This window comes from Pleurodeles waltl, chromosome 9 (genome assembly GCF_031143425.1).
Source record: "Pleurodeles waltl isolate 20211129_DDA chromosome 9, aPleWal1.hap1.20221129, whole genome shotgun sequence".
NCBI lineage: Eukaryota > Metazoa > Chordata > Amphibia > Caudata > Salamandridae > Pleurodeles > Pleurodeles waltl.
This window is the reverse complement of record NC_090448.1, coordinates 1,009,809,213-1,009,832,857: the sequence shown is the minus strand read 5'-3', so window position 1 is coordinate 1,009,832,857 and position 23,645 is coordinate 1,009,809,213. Positions and strand designations below refer to the sequence as shown.

Genomic DNA, 23,645 nt, shown 5'->3' with positions numbered 1-23,645 from the left:
AGTCAAAAATCCCCCCCACCTCCTCACCCCCACCCCAGCAGTTGCCTACAAACCTTCCTAGTCTGACAGTTCCCCACTGAGGACCAGTCGGAGGCAGGGTTCGCCATCACCTGCTCTGCTGGTAGTCCATCACGTCAGGCAGGTGGGTTTTGCAGATAGTCTGAAAGGGCTACTCCCTCCCTTTTGAGACTTCCCCCTCCATCCATGCCTCTGTCGTACAATAAGATTGTAGGAAAGTAGCATCTTTCTGACATAATTACCCCCACGTTTTGCCTGTGTCAGTATGTTTAGGCTGTAGTAGACAGGGATCCTGCTAACCAGGACCCCAGTGTCAGTGTTCTCTCCCCTAAATTTAGCTGGTAATACATGTTTACACCCAACAATTGGCATACTGCTGCACCCATGTAAGTCCCTAGTGTATGGTATTTAGGTACCCAGGGCATTGGTACACCAGGGGTCCCCCTTGGGCTGCAGCATGTATTGTGCCACCCATAGGGGCCCATGCAAACTGTGACTACTGGCCTGCCTTTGCATCCTGTGTGAAATGGTGCATTCACCTTTCACCCCAGATATAAGGTTTGCTTTATATCATGGTCACTGGACTCTGACCCTATACGTCACCCCTAAGGTAGGCCCTTCAGCCCAAGGGCAGGGGGCATGGTTCTCAGTTTGAGGGCACACCTGCATGAGCAAAGGTGCCCCTACAAACCCCAGACTCCATTTTCTGGGCTTTGTAAGTGCGGGAAGCAATCTTAAGGTATGTAGTGGACACTGGTCATCATGGGATGTCCTTTGTGTGGTTTCGCTCCAGAGCGGGAGCTGGGGGTTCTTGCACTAGAGTAAACCAGTTTATGCAAGGCGGGCACCAAATGTGCCCTTCAAAGCAGCTAAGTGACTCTCAATAGCACCCCCACTCTAGCCCAGAGACACCTATTTCACAGGAAATTCTTTGGGCATTGGTACTCCATGGGTCCCCCATGGGCTGCAGCATGTATTGTGCCACCCGTGGAGGCCCATGCAAACTGTGACTACTGGCCTGCCTTTTGTAGCCTGCCTGAAATGGTCCATGCACCCTTTCACTGCTGGTCACTACACTAGGTCACTGTAAGTCACCCGTATGGTAGGCCCTTTCAGCCCAATGGGCAGGGTGCAGGTCCTTGTGTGTGTGGGTTCCCCTGCTTGAGCAGGGGTGCCCCATGAACTCCAGTTCCAATTCCCTGGACTTCATAAGTGCGGGGAAGCCATTTCAGCTATGTACTGGCCACTACCTGTGGCCCAGCTACATAATAGTAACACCAAACTTGGGCATGTTTGGTATCAAACATGTCTGAATCACACCCCAATAGTGATTCCAGTAGGAGGCACTCTGGGAGTTCTTTAGAGGATCCACCAGTTCTGCTCCTACGAGTCTTCTAGGGTTTGCGGGCAGCCCACCAGAGACAATTTTGCCCTCCTTGCTTCTTGACCAGCTGAAGCAGGAGACAGCAAAACAGAGGATTTCCTTTATGAGAAGGTTGCAACCTCCTGTCCTTTGGAAATAGGTGTTACTGGGCTAGGGAGGGGTATCCTTCTGGGGCCACGAGACTGCTTTTAGGGGCACATTTGGTGCCCTTCTTGCATAATCTGGCTTGCACCAGTACAGGGACCACTGGTCCCTGCTCTGGTGAGAAACACACAAAGGAAATGGGAGTGTCCACTCCCCTGTCCAGATCTACCCCTAGGGTGATGCCCTTAGTTCCTCCAGTTGGCCACTTGGTTCTGCCATCTTGGAACCAAGATGAGCCAAGGTCTCTGGGAGCATCTTACTGCGTAGGCCAGGTAGCTGACATCAGTGACCCCTCCTGATAGGTGGTCACTTCAGAGAGTGGTCAAACCCCCTTTTTGTGCTATTTAGGGACTCCCTTGAATATGGGTCCCCAGATTTGTCGTGCAAGACTCCACTAGGACCTCTCTGCAAAGGTATCTTCTGCTCCAGGCCTCCGGAACTGCTGCTGAGTCCGCAGGACCTTGCTGGTCCTCCACAGTTCTGTAAAACCTCTGACAGCTTCTTTTACATTTGTCTGTGCTTGTTGGTGGTCCTCCTGACCACTGACTTATCTGCAATCCAGCGACCCTCAAGGGACAGCTCATAGGTGAGTTCAGGGACTCCTACCCAGCTTCTGGAACCCGCAGCTGGGCTTCATCCATCACCGTTGATCCAGATCTTCAGCTATAGAAGGGTGGGCTTTGGCTCCTGCCACACCTGGACACTCCTGTTTGGATTGGACTCTGTCCCTTTCTTTTGCAGATCCTCTTCACCTGGAATCTGCCCTTGGGTTCCACTGATCTGGCCCTGCTTCTGCATTCTCAAACTGCGACGTCCCCATGTTAGCCTATGGGAGAACCGGATAACTTACCTCTGGAGATTTTCTAGGTACTTACCTTTTTGGGGTTCCACTCTCCCTCAGACCTTGTCTAACTACCCCATACATTCTGATGAAGGAAACCCATTCGCATTCCTTTTTTTTTAGTATATGGTTTGGCCCACCATATAGGGCCCTTGCTAATTTATGCTTTTCCTGAGTACTTACCTGTGTTTTTATCTTGTGTGTTTAGTATGTGTTTGTACTTCTAGAGAGCGATATACCAATGGTAGTCTAGTTTGGTGTTCCTGTAATAAAGTAACTTTATTTTCGCAGCACTGTGTGGTTCCTTTCATGTGTGTTAAGTACCTGTGTGCTACTATGGTATTGCAAGTGCTTCACATACCTTCTAGATAAGTCTTGACTGCTCACTACAACTACCCTAGATAGCTCTGTCTAGTCACTGTACCCTAATTAATAGGGGTTTACTTGGACCCAGTATAAGGTGTAATACCATAGGTGTCCACCACACATTGGGCCAGCTTCCTACAACAATCAGATGCAGGTTAGATATGACAGACTCACTGGGTAGAGTTATTTTTTCTTGGATGGTGCTTCTACACCATACGTAGTTGAGGAACACAGGCTTTTTGGGGGATGTCCAAGCTTTGCTCATGGACATGCCCTTTGATGGCACACTTCTCTTCAGAGCCATGGAGGACTCCCTCTTGGAGAGTCTCAAGGACAGTAAGCCCTTCTAGGTCATTGGGGGCTCTCTGACACTCCATGACAGACGCATTCCAGCTTACGCCCATTCCGTGGCTATGAAAGGGGCTATCAGCTGCAACCATTTCCTTACAGCCACCATGATCAGCAGGCTCAGTCCTTTTGTGTCTGTGGACGCTGCTCCCACAGATCTTGTTGGACCCAAAGCCAGAGACCCACCCAGTCTGCTTTCTTCCCACCCTCCCCCCCTCCCCCACCCCCAGCAGCCATACAGTCGGAGCCTTTTTAGTATGCCCTTGGTCCAGCATGGGCATTTGGTTCGCAGAAGAATCCAACACCATCTGTAATGGGTGCTCCAAATTGTGCAGTGGAGTTAACCCTCTCCTTCCAACAATACCCTTCACCTCTTCCTCCTTCCTTAGTTCGGCTTACAGAGGAACACCTTGCCAGCAGAATGTACTGGCCCTTTTGGCCAAAGGAGCCATCAAGAGGGTGCTAGCATCTGAAGTAGGTTGTGGTTGCTATTCGCGCCACTCTTGGTGCCAAAGAAGGATGGAGGCCTCCGTTGTGTCTTAGATCAGCCCCCTCTCATTTAATTCTTCAGAAAGCAAACATTCAGGATTCTCACCCTAGCTCAGATCTTGTCTACCCACAACCCTGGAGACTGGATGGATTTGCATTGTACTTGCAGGACACCTATTTCCACATTGCAGTCCTGCCTGGCCACAAACCCTATATGTGGTTCACGGTGGGCAAGGAGCATTATCAGTTTGTTGTGCTCCCCTTAGGCCTTATCAGTGCCCCTTGGGTGTTCACCAAGGTAGTGATGGTGGTTGCAGCACATCTGTGGAGGTCAGGGGTTCCAGTCTTTTCCTACCTTGACAATTGGCTGGTAAAGGCGAGCTCACCCCAGGAAGATGTCTCCCACCTTCAGACTACGACAGAACTTCGGCACTCACTGGGGTTCACTTTCAACATCCTAAAGTCACCTTATCCCCTCTCAGATGCTCCTTTTCATCTGAGCTGTTCTGTATACAATGCAGTTTCAAGGCTTATCCAAGGCAGAGATCAAAGGCGCCTGGTCTCCAGTAGAGGCAGAGGTCCACATCATTCTTTTGGAGCTCAGGCCGATCAGACTGGCATTGAAAGCATTCCTTCCCTCTCTCGAAGGAAAAGTAGTGCAGGTGTTCACGGACAACACCACTGCCATGTGGTACTTGCAACAAGCAGGGCAGGGTGGAGTCGTGGACCCTTTGTCAGCAGGCTCTGCACCACAGGACATGGCTGGAACATCAGGGCATTTCTGAAACATCAGGGCATTTCTCTAGTGGCTCAATACCTGGTGGGCTCTCTGAATGCCTTAGCGAACAAACTCAGCCAATAATGCCTGGTTGATCACAAATGGTGTCTCCATCCGGACGTGGCAGAAGGTCTTTTTCAGCAGTGAGGAGAGCCTTGGTTGGATCTGTACTCCTTCGCAGAGAACCCACAATGTCAGCAGTTTTGTGCATTGGAGTTTCCAAGGGGGCAATCACTTGGCAAAGCTTTTGATCCTGAGTGGAGCTCAGGCCCCTTGTACGCCTTTTCGCCCATACCACTTCTGCCCAGAGTTCTCAAGAAGATCAAGAACAACCGGGCCCAATAATCCTTGTGGCTCCGGACGGGGCATGAAGAGTATGGTATCTCGAGCTATTGAGCATGGCCATTGATCCTCTGATCAGACCGCCCCTTCGGGAAGATCTTCTGTCACAGCAGCAGAGGAGGGTTCTGCACCTGAACCTGTTCAGTCTCTGCCTTCTTGCGTGGAGACTGAGCGACAGCAGTTGACAGCTTTTGACCTTCCTGACAGCCAGGCTTCCCTCCACCAAAACTGTATATGTCTGTCAATGGAAGAAATTTGTGGCATGTTGCATAGACAAGTCTGTTACCACCGAGGAGAGACTCCACCGCCTGGACCCAAAAAGAGTGTTGGCTTTCTACCTTGAACGTACCAAAGAGTTCCGTGGGGATGATTAACTCTTTGTTGGGTATGTGGGCGCGAACAAAGGTCGGTCAGTGCAGAAGAGAGCAATCTTTAGATGGGTCGTTCTCTGCATTAAAATGTTCTACAAATTGGCTAAAAAGCAACCCCAGTGGGTTTGCATGCTCACTGTACCAGAGCAACAGCTGCAACCACTGCATTAGCCAGCGGAGTTCCAGTCAAGGGCATCTGTCAGGCAGCAACATGGGCATCACTGCACCAAACACTAATGTCTGGAGAGTCAGGTCCAGAGGGACGAGTACTTTGCCAGTACCGTCCTGCACGACTTCCTACTATGATCTTGGTTTGCAGACCGTCCTCCAGTGATAGTATTGCTTGGGTATCTATTCTAAGGTAAGGAATCTGCAGCTAGAAGTCTCTGTCAGATGAACAAGTTACTTACCATTACGCCTTCTCTGGTAGAGACGTATTCTACTTGCATTATTCTTACCAACCCACCCATCCTCCCGCTCTACAAACTGATTTCTAGGGGTACCAGTGGTGAGTGTTCTTCATGGCTTCACACATCTGGTGTGAAAAGAAGCTGATGTCAACGCGTCAGGGTGGTGCCTATATAGGTCCTGTGATGTTATATCTGGCATGCATGCTGCAGACGAAGGATGCGAAGCTGACCGATGCCACCTGAATGCGTGCAGGGGTACTGCTGGAGAAAAATCTCTGGATCCAGACTTACGCCTGGGATAAATTTGTAGGTAGGGAATCTGCAACTAGAATATGTCTCTAACAGATAAGGCGTTACCGAAGGTAAGTCATTTTTTCAACAGCAACAAAACAATTAAAGAAGAAACTGCCACAACACTCAAGAAATCCGACACCAACTCATAAAAATAGACTATATTTTTATAAGAACTTAAGGCCAGATGTATGAAAAAGGCCTTTTGCGAATTAGAAATAGTGATTTTTAAGAAATCGCTATTCCTGATTCGCAAAATCAAATGTATCATATTTGCGATTCGGTAATAGTGATTTCTTAAAAATCGCAAATGCTATTACCGAATCGCAACTTGCGATACCGGCCCCCATTCGCATCTATGGGCCTGTCGGCCCATATTTGCGAAAATTTTGCAAGTCCCAAATTGCGGATTCCTAACTGGAATTCGCAATTTTGGGAAATGCATAGTCCAGGGTGCTGGGGGCCTAGGGCCCCCTCTGCTGCACCCCAAAATATTTTTTTACAACATGTAAGGTGCACACATGCCAAAAGGGCATGTGTGCATTACATGTAATTTTTAAAAATGCATTTTAAATGCATATTTAAAATTTGCACATGTTTACCACCAAGTTCAACTTGGTGGTAATAGCGATTCCTTAATGCCCAATTCGCATTAAGGAATTGCTTGTTACATGTGCTTTAGAAATCGCAAATAAGGATTCCTTATTTGCGATTTCTTATTCAGAGAGTTACAATTTGCGACTTTCTAAACAGGGTTGCAATTTTAAGGAATCGCTATTTTAGCGATTCCTTAAAATTGCATTCAGAATGCCTTTGATACATTCTGAAATGGCTTTTTGCATTCGCAAATGGGCATTCGCACCGTTTGCGAATGCAAAAAGCTTTGATACATCAGGCCCTTAGACACTAGAATGAAAAAGATCCACCGGAGAGTTGCGGAGATATAGATTTTACAAACAATAATAAATCACAGCAATTTAATTCAACCCCGAACAAGCCTTGGCATAGTTAATGAATTGGACACCTAGAAACATTTTCAAAGAAAGCTTAGGTGTAAGTGCCAGTGCATTGGTTAGAAGTACTTGAGGCGACCAACCCTAGCAAAAAGATAGTCAAGAGTACCAACAAGTCCCTCAATAGCAGTTACCTTCACAAAAGAAGCAGTCCTTCAGCAGTTCCAGGCACTTTACATGCATTGCAGTGGATTCCTATGGAGTGGTCCTGGTGCAAGCGATGAAGGATGTTGAGGATGCTCTAGGGATGCTGTGGATGTGATGTGGCCGACGGGGGTCTTCCTGCAGGGATTACGTATATTTTGGTAGCACCTGTGTCTATCTTTGTGGACAGTAGATGTTGTTGTATTGTCTGCTTGCATCCAGTCTTCAGCCACTTACAGTGACGCTTGACTTTCATCCCAGTAGTGATCATACTTGATGGCTTTCACTAAACTGCTGTATTCACCAAGCAGTATGTTCATGCAATTCAGTTTTTGATAATTGCTCATGCAGTAGACTGTCCTCCTACATAAGTCATTTGTGTTGATTTTGTAATCAGCATTTGGACTGTGGCAAATGCAGCCACAAACACAATGGGGTTTGGTAAATTGTAAAGGCTGCTATGTGTTGAAACAGAACCTGCATCAGTATACTTACAAAGTACACAACAATATGCATCTACTAGTAATGTTGCTTATGTATATGTTACTGGGAACAGAATTGTTCTGTTCTTGTTGTCTAGTACTGCTGCCTTAGAAGTTGTCACTGTTTGTTCTTTGGAGATTTCTAGTTTTGCTTAACCCTCCTTCCTTTGTTGCCTTCACACAAAACCTTTGCAGGAGGATGCTTGCTGTACTCAGTAGTTTGGAATGTGCTTAATATTTTCACAATTGGATATCTACTTTCTGATGTTTAAAACATACTTCTATATTCATTTATAACTGATTACCAAGGGGTGTACTTTTCTGTAAATCAATTGGACACTGCATTAACATTGTTGTTTTTGTATTTTCTGTTGTGGCAGTGCGTCTGCGTCAGGATGAGAAGCGGCATCAGGAAGAGACAAATCGTGTTAAAGAACGCAAACGAAAAAGGGACAGATATGCAGAGAAGGTACAATTAAAGATTGAGTGGAACCAGTAGGCATTGAGAATAAGAGCTATAGAATGATGGTTAATGTTCTAAATGTACATTACATACTTAATGTAAAATAGTGCACATACTTAAATAATTTTAGACTGCCTGTAGGACAAACTGACTTTAGGGTACCTCTTCTAAAAATGTCTTCGAGGTAGGGCATGTTTTTACAGAATTGAACTGAATCTCATTAAGAAGTCAATCCATTCATGTGAACGCTAAGAACTGGTTCCTTTCACCCGTTTGTTGTGGGTTCATTGTTTCTGCACTACTGGGATTTCTGACTACAGTGAAGGTTACATTTCTGACCCAGGTTTGCAGTGGCCCAATGCACATCACTACTCCTGAAATCTACATTCTGCCAAACACTTTGGTTAACAAACTGCTCAGACTACTGTTTACAGTGGATCTCCTTCTTGAGGAATACTTCACATGGAAGCAAATCCAGTCCACAGTCTGGATCAACATTTATTTAAAGAATTCATTCATCTGGTCCTAGCTTGGGTAGTGCTGTTGAAGAGCCTCCCATATTTCTGCCATACATCACACTCTATAAAAACACCACTTGCACCATTGATGTCTGTTCCCTTTTTAACTCTTTCCCAGATGCTGGAATTCGTTTTCTGGAGTCATGTTAACCCTCATTTCCTCAAGCGTTGAAAGTTCAAGAGTGCAGCTGTTATAAACTGTCCCAAATAACCTTAATAAATCCCCTGGACAGTTCCTCACACAATATATCTCTTCTGAAGAAACTCCATCCTCGTCAGGTAAATGTTCCTGATTCAAGGACTAAACAAAAGAAGATAGAGGCCCTTTGACAGACGGCCATGCAAATCTATGGCCTCCCTTAATGTGTCCTCTGAAGCTACTATTTTTCCCTGTCATTGGGTAAGCTTTCGTGTTCCATGGTGGCTCTGGTGGCCTGAAGGATGAGCCCTTTCCTTTGTACCATGGCTTCGGCTCCAGGATTGGAGCAAGCCGCATCATATCTGTTACAACCAAGACTTGAGTGTGCAGCCTTTTCTGGTGACAAATCCTCTCCCTCTAGGATTCCAAGGTTGCGCTGTTTTGCATGAATAGATGCACTCTTCAGATGCAATCCAGACGCTTTTTTCTAAAGGAATGATGTTGATGACAGTGACTTCAAGTTTCTATGGAGTTTTAAGCTGCGTTTTCATATTGAAAGTATGATTCACACATCGGCGAAGGTTGATTTTCCAGTCTAAGGTGGCCTTCATAAGAATAAACATTGTTCACCTCAGTGGTACAGAAAGCTTTCAAGGCTCTAACCCTCCAAATCAGGGCAGATCTCAAGGGCCTATGAGACTGAAGTGCAACTTGATAATCCTTGTAGCAAGTATTACCAGGTACTATGCGTGAGGTCACTGTATTGTCAAGTAACCTATTTTTAGACTTTGCTTTCGGGATTTTCGACTTTTGACTGTCAAGGCTTTCTGTTCAAAATTGATTTGTAGTGGGACATTCAATTTAGTTGCACGTGAATAATGTTCAATACAATGTATTATAAAAAGATGTGACAGTAATGTTTGTAAAATGTAAATGCTTAGTTAAGTATGTTTCACCAGAATTGCAATACTTAATTTTCAAATTAAATTGCAGTTAGACTAGGGACACCCTACAGCACTTCTCCATGCTGCTCAGTCTGCACACATTATTGGGGCTTGCCTGAGCAGGGCTGTGGTGGAGTGTTTGGTTTATTTACACTATGAGGCACAGTCAGGCAAAATTAGCCAAGTAATGCAACATTTCCACCGGTCAGCCCGGTGGAAACATCGTGATACAATGGTGGTGAGGTCGCCGCCTTGAAGGCTGCCTCACCATGCCGTATTGAAGTTGTGGCAGTTCAGCCGTCGAACTCGTAATCAGGCCCCTAGTCTTCAAGGGATACCGCAGTCTGTGGGGAAGTGAAGATGCGCATTGTGCGAGTATTGACATTCTGCCAGGCTGCTATGTCGGCATTGCTTCACATGTTCACAAACCACAATTGCCTGGACAAACAGGTCTGATGGGATCAGCGTTTTGTCTGATCTTTTCTGTAGGATTTCCTGGTCTGAGCCATTCCACAGACTCACCACGGGGAGAGATAATGCTTTGACATCTGTTCACAAAGTGCAGAATCTATGGTTAGAAGTCTCTATCAGAAGAACAAGTTACTCATCTTTGGCAATGCATTTTCTACTAGAGATTCTAACAGCAGTTTCCTCACCGACCCACCCTTCTCCCTGTTCTGTGGAATTGACTCATACAGCTCATTAATAAGATCCCATTGTAGGGATCTGCATGCTGGCTCATTCTGATTCCTATGAGTTCGACAGCACAGCAGAGATTGGAAAGAAACTGATTTCAGTGCCCTGAGGTGGTACTAATATAGGATTCAACATGCAGCTGCACAATGCTACTTATTGAAAGGTGAAAAGGGAATCACTATCAGAAAATCTCCATTATCCAGTCTGGCACCTGGGAAAATTCACAAGGTGAGGAATCTGCTGTTAGATAGAGACTTTATCAGAAAAGGCATTAAGAAAGGCCACTATAGTGTTCTATTTTTCCTGAAGGTGTATTTTTTTACATAATTTAGCTTGCTGCGCTTGGCTCCCAGCTCTATCTTGTAAACCTCAAGACTGTTTCTCATTGATAGATGTACTGTTAGAAAATTATATGGAAAAAAGTCTCTTGTAAAGGAAGGCACATGTTTTGTTGTTTACCTTTCGGATTCATGTCTCAATGATGGATAGCCAAAATAGTGAGGAAAAAAAATTGTGCTACAAAAATATCATGACAAGAATATTGTGGAACAGAATATCGAAGCTTAGATTGTTTTTAGGTGTAGTATTGTTTTTTTTTTTTAAAACCACTGCACATAATGTGTAGTATTGTTTACTCTGTCTCCCGCCGAGGCCGCGGGAGACAGAATACCGCCATTGCCGGCGGTATTTCTGTCTCCCTATTATGAAATTTCCGCTGGGCCAGTGGACGGTAACAGTGTTACCGTCCACTGGCCCAGCGGAAATGTCACATCAACATTGCAGCCGGCTCGTAATAGAGCCGGCGGCAATGCTGATGTGCAGCGGGTGCAGTAGCACCCGCGCACATTTCACTGCCCGAAATTCGGGCAGTGAAATGCGCGACGGGGCTATGCCTGGGGGCCCCTGCACTGCCCATGCCAAGTGCATGGGCAGTGCAGGGGCCCCCAGGGGCACCCCAAGTCCCCTTACCGCCGGCCTTTCCATGGTGGTGTGTACCGCCATGGACAGGCCGGCGGTCGGGGACTCATAATCCCCAGGGCAGCGGTGCTTGCACCGCTGTCCTGGGAATTATGACCACCAGGCGGAATCCTGGCGGGAAAATGGAGGGGCCGGCGGTATGGCCGTGGCAATTCTGCCACTGTCATAATTGCTGGCGGAACACCGCCAGCCTGTTGGCGGTGTTACCGCCAACATACCGCCGGCCGCCAGGGTCGTAATGAGCCCCTAGTTTCCATAGGAAGAGTGTTTTTCTTTTTTGCCTGTAACTTTGGCGCTACCTGATAAATCTTCATGACATTTTCACAAATTATACTTCAGTGGGTTCAACAGCTGTCCTGAAAGTTTCAGGATGATCCATCAAGCGGGGGCCAAGAAAAACCGGGGGTGGGGAGTCCCAAAACACTTTTTCTCCATGCATTTTTCCATAGTGATTATGAGCACAACTACATTCTGAACCAGATGGAATTACACCAAATTTGGCAGAAAGCTAACTCTTTGGTGTAAATCCGTTCAGTAATTTTGAAGTAATTAGAGATAAAAAAATATATAGATATCTAGGGATGTTAATCCGCCGCAGATCCAACTGTGTCCCCGTGATGATACCTGATTGGCTGCCAACACTTCAACAAGGAAGTATTGGCAACCATTTTGGGACTCAGTTTGAGCCGAGTTCCACAAAAAACATGAACAAAAAAAAAAAGAACATGTATTTAATGAAGGCAGGCCCCAGGAATGGGGTCTCTGGGACTGAGATCAGCCGGGGGTGGGGGGGGGCCTGCCGGCCCTCCTCCTCCATTTCTTTATGGCTGGGCCACAAGGGATAGGGTGCCCCGGGCCAAATTCGGCCAGGAAGGTGGACTGTGCGGCAAAGGGTTTGGCTGGTCCTAGGGGCTTGGCTGCAGGGCCTTGCCTTTGACCAGGCCCGCTCATGTGCAGCAGTGGTTGGATTAACATAGTAACTAAAATTACTTTACTTTTTTTTAAAAAGTAGAAATTTGCTGAAAAAAATACAAAGGTTACAGAGACATCATAGTTAGGAGGTAGAATTAAAAGAAACATAGAAAGTACCTAAAAAAAACCCAAAGGTTACAGTACCATTATAGATATGTTCTGTATTTACTTGTACAAAACTATAGAAATTCAGCAGCTAGAGTTATTTTAAGTAACTGTAAGTCGTTCCCTAAGGTAACTATAACTCGCGCCTTCACCATGCACTGCCAACTACCCCTTATATTACAGTACTCATGACAACTTCAATAATGTTATTAAAAATATAAATGAATCATTAGCAGTCACATTAATGGAGGAAAAAACTGTTCAGGGTGGGGGCTCAAGTTATAGTTACTTGAATTAACTCTAACTGTAACTGCTGAATTTCTATGGGTTTACATGAGTACATTCAGAACATAAGTATAATGTCCCCGTAACCTTTGGATTTTTCATATTTATTTATATATATATATATATTTATATTTATATATTTTGATATACTTAGACCTTTATTTTCGACGATATTGTGTGCCACAGTATTTGTGAAACAATATTTTTGTAGTTCCCATGCAAAGTTTCAGTTGAAAATATCTTTGACACAATATACTTGTGTTACAGTATTTTGGTAAGCAATATTTTGTTATACAACCCTGTTCCAATGATGGTGTTCTATTACTTGAGGCCATGTCTTATGGGAGACTGAATGAATCAGAGGTTGCTCTGTTTCATTAAAATGTTCTGACATGCTGACATGCTGACTGAAACATGCAATTTCAGCACCAGCAGCAGACTGCCAGTTAGCTCCCTGATGATCAGCAGCTTTACTACAGTGTTCTAATGGGCAACTAGAGTGCTAACATTCTGAATTCATTCCAAAAGTGTGGTACGTCTGAACAACATCTTAATGGAATCAAAGTGGAAAACTGAAAGCATTTTCTACTGAGGATATTACAGTAAACGAGGAAATTAGAGAGCTTCATAGCAAATTCTAGGTCAAACTGAGCATTGTAGGGAAGTGTACAGGACCCTATCCCTCAGATCACATCTCAAGTGATTCTTCTCGAATAGACACCAAAGGAAGCCCCTCAGAAGAGCAGCATAAAAGGGATTAGCACCATCATGTTCTACACCAACATACCGTACAACGTCATTGCCTTGACATCAATATTTTTGACATTGAGGCACCCTGCTTTTTCGGGGTCAAACCATTCAGAAGCCTCAGCACTGAAATCAATGGTCTTTGGGGAGCTCCTATGCACAGAAGAAAAGGAAACCTGCCTCTGGTCGGATACACATCCACATGAGGAACCACAGAGGTCTTCATCTTCCAGGTGATGAAACAGTCAATTCCAGTCAAGGTAGCAGAAACAATCCTTTAAGGCCAATGAAGTCCCTGCAACCAAGCATCAAAAAGCCATTCTGAAGACTAAAGGGCAGAGGGAGACACCATGACTCACTGGGTTACCCTCGGTGTTGTAGGCCCAAGTGGTGCAAATTAAACTGTATGCAAGAACAGGATACTAATTGAGACTGGGGGTGTTATTTTTCCCTCCCACCAATTCCAGATTCAAGAAGTCAGTAGCAGAGTAACCATCGTCCCTCAAGGAAGAGGCTTCCACATACTTGGAGATGCTGCAGTCCAATCACCATTAAACAACCTTGGTGCTTTTGGTTCCATCCATGATGGAGAGGGAAATTATATTTACTTGCAGCCCTAGTCAAACCAAACACAGAAACCTTTCTCATGCTGGTAACATTATGGTGTTCATTAGGACAATCAATTTATTGATCTGCATATAAAAGGTCAAACGTAGATAATTTGAAGACTCTAAAGGAATGGATGACGACATTGGCTGTCCATGGTAACTGCCATAGCAATACAATGCAATGGTCTTCATGGCTCAGGTTAACGTCTCCCAAAGCCTAATGTACAGCAGAAGATCTTGGAATTACCATTCTCATAATTATCCCTGTTTGGCACCCATGTTAATGGGGAAATACAGAAAATGAATACTGACACGGAATCTCAAATCCACAGCAGAAGTCTAGGGCTTCTGACATTCCAGTACCTAGATGTGGTTCTGGACACTAAACTCACAAAAGAGAACAAATTGTCATCAATTATGCTAAGATGCTTACAACTCTTGGCAGCCTCACACCCAAAGGTTAGGCAAGTATATTCAATACTGGCATCCAAGCTTTTTACAGCTTTACTTTTATTAACTCTAGGGTAAACTTGGCACCATTAAAGACAGAACTGTGATGTTGAATGGAATGTGCTCGAGTAGTCTTGCAATTGTTTGCCTGGTGGCGCCCTTGAAGAATATTCTAGGTACTCCTTCAGAAGTCTCTCCTACCTCTAAGAATCATCAAGGGTACACCTTGGCAAGGTGGACAGCCCACTTAGACAGTCTTGTAGCCGAAGGCTAGCAGACTCCCTCATATGACAACAGTTGTACCACATAAACATGTTGAGACACCACATCTCTCATTTCTCATTGTTATTTTAGACTATTCAACACCCATGTAAATGTTTTAGGAATACAGGCAGGAACAAGGAGCAAGACTGAGAAATATGTTGAGAGGTTCAGAAATCTAGAACCAATTTCTGACTGGAAATTTTCGCAACATGGTGGTTTATCTGCCAGGTCTGCAGAACATCTAGGAGATCAACTGAGCAGATAATTGCTGCAAAGACACAAATGGGTCCTTCCTTAAGAGCATTATAATCAATCTTTTCTTACATCCCTGTAATTAAGCTTTTCTTGTAAGAGGTCTAACATTTCCTTTCCTGAACCTCCCTTCAGTCAGTTATCCCTTCCCTCATTGATAGTTGAAAGGTGTTTTATCAAAATGTATGGGGGCTTCTTTCTAAGCTTATGAGCAAATGCAGATTATGAGCCAGTTACAGTGTACAGTTTCTCTCAGGAACCATCCTTCTTTCTTAACCAATGTTATTTACTCGTTATACTTATATCAATATATCTTGCTGACATATTGCTCCATATGATTCCTCTTTGGTGGAGAGGGCTCAGCATACTTTAAAAACTTGTACGGCATTTTGATATTAGGTGGACAAGATGAAAGATGTGGAATACAAAGCAAGTCCATTCCTCCATGTTACAGCATCTTCAGAGCAATCGGTTTAAGGTGGAGAAGCACTTTCTCACACAGATAGCACATTACTCAGTGTCAGGGTTTGTGATGTGTTGCACGCTTTTAGATAGATGCAAAGAGGCAAATTTTATGTCAGTGTACATTTCCAGTTGCTGCTGTTCAGAAGAGGCTACGTTACGCAGAGTACTGTTATGCAAACTAGTTGTTTAATTACTCTTCTGAATTTCTTCCAGTCACATTCTGTTCTGCCACCATTTTCCTGATGATCTTGCTACTTTATTCCTTATGTATCAATATCAAAGACAAATCCATGATGGAGAAGGAAACCGCACATGATGTCATTTATTATGATTGCATTACAAAAATGTTTTAAAGATTAACCTTTTATAATTTAAAATGTCTTCAGGAATCAAACTAAGATATTCTAGTGTTTAAAATACCCTTGATGCAGAACAATGATAAAAATTAAGTAGCTTTATTTCACTAGGCAGTGTCCAGCCTAACACAGGAAAATGTGAGAGGATGTTTTCAGGTCTCATCTACCAGATGGTGCAAGCTGTCTGTTTGGAAACAACCTATAGTGGACTTGCCAGTAACGTATAGTAGGCTTAAAGCCCTCCTATTGCTTCCTATTGGTTGTCTTTCTTGTCACTTTCATTTCAGTGCTTTGTTTTCCATGGCTTCCCTTGGCCATCTGGTTCCATCTTCTTTTTGTCCCTCCTTTGGAGAAAATCCTCTTTACCATCCTCTTGACTGTTTGACTTCTTCTCAATTAAGCATTCCATGAGAGTACTCTGTCTCTTGTGTGCTTTTTCCCTGCCCTCTGTGTTGATCCCTTCCTCATGTGCAGCCTTTCACCTCCTACTCCTTCCCATCTTCTTTTTAGCTTAACTTCTTCTCGACCTGCTCCTCCATTGCCACCTCCCCCAACCCATGTGGTCTTACTTTTTTATTTATATTGTTTGAAAAGTTCTTTCCATCATGGATCAGGTTTTTTCTTTCTTTTTTTTCTTTTTTCTTTTTTTTTTTACTTTTGGCCTTGCTTCACAGCATCGGCAAGAAATAGAACTGTGAGCTGCTGATGCTGTACAACATTGCATTGCCAGACGGCATTGGAAATTGTCTTTGCCAGTGCTTGTTGGGTACTGAGGAAGAAAAAGTAATTTTACAAGGGTAAAATTGCAGGTTCTTTCACACTTATACACCTGCTATACGGCTACGGTTTCAGGGTAGGCACCCATAGAAGAAAGGCAAGGCAGACATGATCTGCTGTAGGTGGTTACCAGAAGACCACGGACAAAAACACAAGGAAGGCAAGAAAACCATGCAGGCCATACAGTATTTCTGAATCTTGCTAGGACGTACGACCCTTTCAGTTGGCTTTTACTGGGATTTCTTCTGTGCAGAATTCTCATAGCCATCTGATTGGTTGACTTTCTAGAAAGTCCACCTGTCAGCATTAATATGTGACATCTTGTCCTTGTTTGCCATGGTGAAGATTAACCATTACAGGGAGATGAACCTCTGAAGAGCCTTGAAGTTTTCACCCATTCTCACCATTAGCCACTCAATGGGTATATGTTCCATCTAGCTTTCGTGGAATGCAAAAGGGTTCCTGACAAGTGGGGACCTAAAACGCCATGAAAGAGCGTGTCTGTGGAACTCGCTTCCTCAGTCAATGTGCACCTAAATAGCAGTAGGTACATATAAAATACTTTTCAGTATTTTGGTAGTTCAATATTTTGTTTTCTTTGTTTTATAATGTTAACAATGAATTATGTAAATGCACATATTACCGAATCAGATAGCCAGGAGCACCCTGATTAGTACAGGGAGTGCAGAATTATTAGGCAAGTTGTATTTTTGAGGATTAATTTTATTATTGAACAACAACCATGTTCTCAATGAACCCAAAAAACTCATTAATATCAAAGCTGAATATTTTTGGAAGTAGTTTTTAGTTTGTTTTTAGTTTTAGCTATGTTAGGGGGATATCTGTGTGTGCAGGTGACTATTACTGTGCATAATTATTAGGCAACTCAACAAAAAAAAATATATACCCATTTCAATTATTTATTATTACCAGTGAAACCAATATAACATCTCAACATTCACAAATATACATTTCTGACATTCAAAAACAAAAAAAAATCAGTGACCAATATAGCCACCTTTCTTTGCAAGGACACTCAAAAGCCTGCCATCCATGGATTCTGTCAGTGTTTTGATCTGTTCACCATCAACATTGCGTGCAGCAGCAACCACAGCCTCCCAGACACTGTTCAGAGAGGTGTACTGTTTTCCCTCCTTGTAAATCTCACATTTGATGATGGACCACAGGTTCTCAATGGGGTTCAGATCAGGTGAACAAGGAGGCCATGTCATTAGATTTCCTTCTTTTATACCCTTTCTTGCCAGCCACGCTGTGGAGTACTTGGACGTGTGTGATGGAGCATTGTCCTGCATGAAAATCATGTTTTTCTTGAAGGATGCAGACTTCTTCCTGTACCACTGCTTGAAGAAGGTGTCTTCCAGGAACTGGCAGTAGGACTGGGAGTTGAGCTTGACTCCATCCTCAACCCGAAAAGGCCCCACAAGCTCATCTTTGATGATACCAGCCCAAACCAGGACTCCACCTCCACCTTGCTGGCGTCTGAGTCGGACTGGAGCTCTCTGCCCTTTACCAATCCAGCCACGGGCCCATCCATCTGGCCCATCAATACTCACTCTCATTTCATCAGTCCATAAAACCTTAGAAAAATCAGTCTTGAGATATTTCTTGGCCCAGTCTTGACGTTTCAGCTTGTGTATCTTGTTCAGTGGTGGTCGTCTTTCAGCCTTTCTTACCTTGGCCATGTCTCTGAGTATTGCACACCTTGTGCTTTTGGGCACTCCAGTGATGTTGCAGCTCTGAAATATGGCCAAACTGGTGGCAAGTGGCATCGTGGCAGCTGCACGCTTGACTTTTCTCAGTTCATGGGCAGTTATTTTGCGCCTTGGTTTTTCCACACGCTTCTTGTGACCCTGTTGACTATTTTGAATGAAACGCTTGATTGTTCGATGATCACGCTTCAGAAGCTTTGCAATTTTAAGAGTGCTGCATCCCTCTGCAAGATATCTCACTATTTTTGACTTTTCTGAGCCTGTCAAGTCCTTCTTTTGACCCATTTTGCCAAAGGAAAGGAAGTTGCCTAATAATTATGCACACCTGATATAGGGTGTTGATGTCATTAGACCACACCCCTTCTCATTACAGAGATGCACATCACCTAATATGCTTAATTGGTAGTAGGCTTTCGAGCCTATACAGCTTGGAGTAAGACAACATGCATAAAGAGGATGATGTGGTCAAAATACTCATTTGCCTAATAATTCTGCACTCCCTGTATTTTGTGTCCAAACAGTGTTCTCTTTATCCGTTATAGAGGTATATTGCAATATTACTATTTAACAAACATCTGTGGACATTTTCTTTTTGCTGTGCAGAAGAGGAGAGAAGATGAGTTGGATAGCAAGAGAAGAAAAGAAGGCTTGAACCTGGTGATTCCATTTCTTCCCTCTGCTGATAACTCAAACCTATCTGCAGATGGAGATGACTCTTTTATCAGTGTGGACTCTGCCATGCCCAGCCCGTTTAGCGAGGTGAGAGGTTCTCTCCTTTCCAGTGTATAACTTAATGTTTGACTTGGTTGGATTTATTTACTATTTTTTTGTTATTGGACTTTCAGTACAATAATTAAAATGCTTCTAAAAGTTTTGGACCTGCAGTACCTCGTTCCTTTACCAAGTCTCTGACTTAGTAGAAATGAAAGTGAAATATTTGTTTTTCAACTTGAATCTTTTCTGGTTTCACATGTATTAGAAGTTCTTGCAGGGGTTACTTTTGAGCTGTAAGTTAAAAAATGTGCAGTAACTGACCGATAAACCAGTCGGATTCCCAGATGTTATGAAATATTTTTCACAAATACAATAATTGTACAAGAATAATCAGAATAGTTTTTGCAAATTGTGTGAATAGTGCACAATTTGGGCCCAGGTACATGGCTCAGTCGCTTAGCCTTTTCAGTGTTATCTTGGTAAAATATCAGTGCCTCAGCTGTTTTTGAGTTCAGCAGCCGCAACTGGACTGGACTATGCAAGCCATTTAGAGTTGAGCAGCTTCTTCTAGAGACTGTACCAAAATAACCTCAACTTATTGGAGCAAACCTACCAAGCCTGTTGAACGAGCTGAAGTTCTTCCTTGTATTTCCCTTCAAGATCTCCATCAACAGTGAGGTGCATATGGGTTCCATTCCACCAGATGAGAGTAGCAGTGACATGCTAGTCATTGTAGATGATCCAGCATCTTCAGCACCACAATCCAGGGCTACCAACTCCCCAGCTTCCATCACGGGCTCTGTCTCAGACACTATCAATGGTGAGTAATTTATTTTATTAGTGACACCTTATGGCTAGTGAATAATATGTTCCATGTGCTTTTGTAGCTTGTGGGTTTTTAAAGTGAAGTATTTTTGAGCTCCTAAATATTTTTTACCAGAATTTTCAAACACTTATGCTCACCCAATGAATGTCCCAAGTTCCAGTTGCCTAAATTGTAATTTATGGAGACAACCCATCAATGTGTGTGTATGTCTATCTCAGTTTACTGGTTGTATGCAACTACAATGGGTTTAGTTAATGTGATCAGTGAATACATTTCTTATAAGTAATTTCACTGTTTGGTTTGCCAAATGCCAGAAGTTTTCCAAGGTTTCTAGACATAATTTTCATGACTTTGGCAAGTGACTTCCTTTTGGCAGTGAGGTAAAATATTAGTATTAATTAGTGCTAAGAATAACTGGTGTCCTGACACGCAGTTTGTCTTAAGTTGTTTTCATGTTCTCCATTCCCCGTTAAGGATAACCTTGTTAAAATGTATGTGCCAGTGAGTTTTGTTGTGATTACTCAGGCAATGTGACTTAAATGTGTGAAGCTGCTTCAGGTACGAGTAAGTGCACAAGTTTAATTCATAATGTTTCCTTCAGAGCCATCATCCATAATTTCCTCCTGGTTATCAGCTGAAGCTGGAAATGTTCCTTGGATTTTGCCCAGCCAGTGCTATATGGGCAGCAGTAGCACCCACCATGGATCATTAAGGGCATCACTTCTGAATGTAATCGAATGGCTCCTTAAGAGATCCAGGCTCCTCCAGTATTAGATCTTTCATACAGTCATGTGTTGAATCTTTCTCTGTGGTCTGACTAGAAATCCCTGGTGTTCTAACTTATCAATGAACTGAATTAATATGACAATAGGCAATATAATAATGTGTGTTCTCCTAGGGACTTCTAGCCGCAGATTCCTTACCTTATTATTATTATTATCATGGATTTTAATCCAGGAAATAACAGCGCTGCTGCCCAGCTGAAGGCCTGTTTTAACGAAGTAACAGAATGGATGTCAAGGAGTTATCTCAAACTTAATGGGGACAAAACAGAGATTATAATGATTGGGAAGGAAGAGGAAAGAGACTGGCATTTAAGATGGCCAGAGCAGCTGGGTGAGCCTTCAAAGCCAGCCCCAACAATTAAATAGAATAGGGTTGTCGATTGACGAAAAGTTAACTTTTGAAACTCAGTCCAAAAAACTAGCAGGTTCATGTTTCTGGATCCTCAGATTTATTAGAAAGTTTCTGCATATGCTTCTGAGTACTACAAGGAGAATTGTATTGTATTGTATTATATTGTAGTATTTGTAGAGTGCATTCAGGCCGTAGCATCGAAGCGCTAGGGAGGGAAGGACTGAAAGACAAGGGGAACCAGATGGCGGATCGGGCCGGGAGTCCCAGAGCATAAGCTAGAGACCTACTGCCTAACGCGAAAACAGCCAGGTTTTAAGCTGTTTCCTAAAGCGGAGATATGTCTCCTCCATCCTAATGTGGGAAGGAAGAGTGTTCCATAGTTTAGCAGCCACTACGGAAAAGGTTTTGTCCCCCATCGAGCCCGGTGGCAGCGAGGTACAGAGATCAGCTGCGAGTGTGCTGATCTGAGCTGACGGCACGGTAGATAGGGCTGTAAAACAGAGCTCAGATATGAGCAGCCCTCCTGGTGATAAGCTTTGTATGTAAGACACAATGTTTTGAATTTGATCCGTTTTTCCAACAGGAAGCCAGTGGAGCTGCTTAGGGCTTCCCTTGGCCGAAGTCGCGAGAGGAAGATCCAAGACCAGACGAGCCACTGCGTTCTGAATAAGTTGAAGTTTATGCAGGGCAGCCATGCTAATATTCAGCATGAACGCGTTACAATAATCCAGTTTAGAAATAACCACGGCTAAAATAACCGTTGGTTTTAGCTCCTCCTGAAGAAAAGGAAATATTTTCTTTAGCATTTTTATAGACCAATAACATGATCTAACCGTCTGGTTAACTTGTTGCTCAAAAGAGAGAGTATTGTCAAATGTGATACCTAGATTCCTAACCGAGAGACTTGCGGCTGGGCAGTTGTTGCAGGATATAGGCCACCAACGTGAACTCCATGGACTAGCGTCCATGCCTAAAAATAGAATTTCAGTCTTATCACCGTTCATTTTGAGCCAATTATGGCTCATCCAACTATTGATCCTGCTCATGTAGTCATGGAATCTGACTGCAACCTCATCACAGTTTTGGTTAACCAGAATGATTAACTGAGTATTACTGAGAAATACAACTGTATTGTAGTACACGCTTTGATCAATCCTGTCTTGATTACGAAAATTCCCTCTATTTGGAGAGCCCTAGATATGTGTCAACGTGTCTGCAAATGATCCAGAAAGAAGCAGCTAGAATTCTGCTCAAGATCCATGAGCACTAGTCCACGCGCCAAGTGCTGAAAGCTATGCACTGGCTCTCGGTGGAGAAAAGGATCCGTTTTAAGGCCATGTGCATTGCCCACTGTGCCTTTCAAGGGAAAGGTCTGATGATTATTCAAAAGCACCTATCTGCATATGTTCCTGGAAGATCTCTCAGGTCAAGTGCTCAGGGCCTGATGTTAGTACCTAAGGTCAAGAGGGAGAGATCTGGAGGTCGGTCTTTCCCATTTCTGGTCCCAAGGCTATGGAATTCCCTTCCCACAGCGATCTGGAAACAATCATCTGAATCTTTGTTCAGAAAGCTCCTCAAAATAAACCTTTTTGATCTACAAGTCCATCTAGGGTCCCCCCTGACATCGAGAATTGTGACGCTCACCTAGCTCTGAGAGGCCTGGATTGGGTAGCAATGTGCTATAGAAATCCTGTTTGAATTTAATTGAAGTGGAATATTCCCCAGGCTTCAGACAGGGTCTGGAGGTTTTTGAGCAGTACCCCTGTGTGCCAGTAGGTGGCATCTTTTGGCCCAGTATTGGCATCGTCTGCGCTGTGACATTCGTGGTGCCTATATAGAAACCACACCAGTGCACTGGCATTAGTTCTTTTCTTTCCACGTCAGTTAGTGCTGATCCATGAAGAGCTTCCCCTCATTCCCTTTTTGTTTTTTTTCCGCAACGTTTTGCCAACGCTTTTTTGAGAATTTGTTCTCCTGGTGGGTCAAGGTTGTCCCCTAAGAAACCTACGGGTTTTAAGCCATGTGGTGCCTAACACAGGCAGATGTCTAGGGCAGACCTACACTTAGTTTGTCTGTGTTGTTGGTCACCGCTCCAAGATATGTGAGTACTGCTGCGAAGGCGTTGGAGGATCATTCCCTCAAGGTCCTTGCCAATCCCAGTCTAACTCCCCCCCATTCATGGCTATGGAAGGGGCTCAAAGCCATGGTCATTCCCTCTGAGCCACCATGGCCAACAGGCTTCTTAGCATTTTTGCGGCCGAGGGCACAGCTCGCACAGGTCAGATCAACCCAGTCCACCAACCACCTCAGCAGACACAGTCTCCAAACCCCTTTAGTGGGTCCTTATACCAACATGGGCATCCAGTGGGCTCAGTGTACGCCATCACCTGCACCACTGGTAGTTGATAACATCTGACAAATGGGTTTTACAGATGGAGCAAAGGGTTTACTCTCTCCCCTTTCTGGATACCCCTTCACCCATGCCACCCATTTATGACCGACTGCTCTTTTCTTCGTCTGGAAGTGTTGGCTGTCTTGGTCAAGGGAGCCATTGAGAGGATGCTGGCATCATTAGTAGACCATGGTTGCTATTCCTGCTACGTTTTGGTGCTCAGGTAGGACGGATGCCTTTGTCTATTTTAGATCTTGGCATTATCTACCTCTTCCTGCAAAAGGACAAGTTAAAAATGCTCACATTAGCTTAAGTCTTGTCTGCCCTGGGCCCTGGAGACTGGATGGTAGCGTTAGACTTGCAGGATGCATACTTATACATTTCTGTCCTTCTGCCCACAGGCGTT

The 23,645-nt window shown here is 44.0% G+C and overlaps 1 protein-coding gene across 1 annotated transcript in view; it reads left to right on the top strand.

The window, feature by feature from the left end:
- INO80 (INO80 complex ATPase subunit) overlaps positions 1-23,645 on the top strand; it is a 626,594-nt gene that overhangs the window by 580,355 nt on the left and 22,594 nt on the right. Inside the window, exons 32-34 of the mRNA XM_069208609.1 lie at positions 7,802-7,890; positions 18,774-18,929; positions 19,545-19,704. Coding sequence (XP_069064710.1) covers positions 7,802-7,890; positions 18,774-18,929; positions 19,545-19,704 — 405 coding nt within the window. The remainder of the gene's footprint in view (positions 1-7,801; positions 7,891-18,773; positions 18,930-19,544; positions 19,705-23,645) is intronic.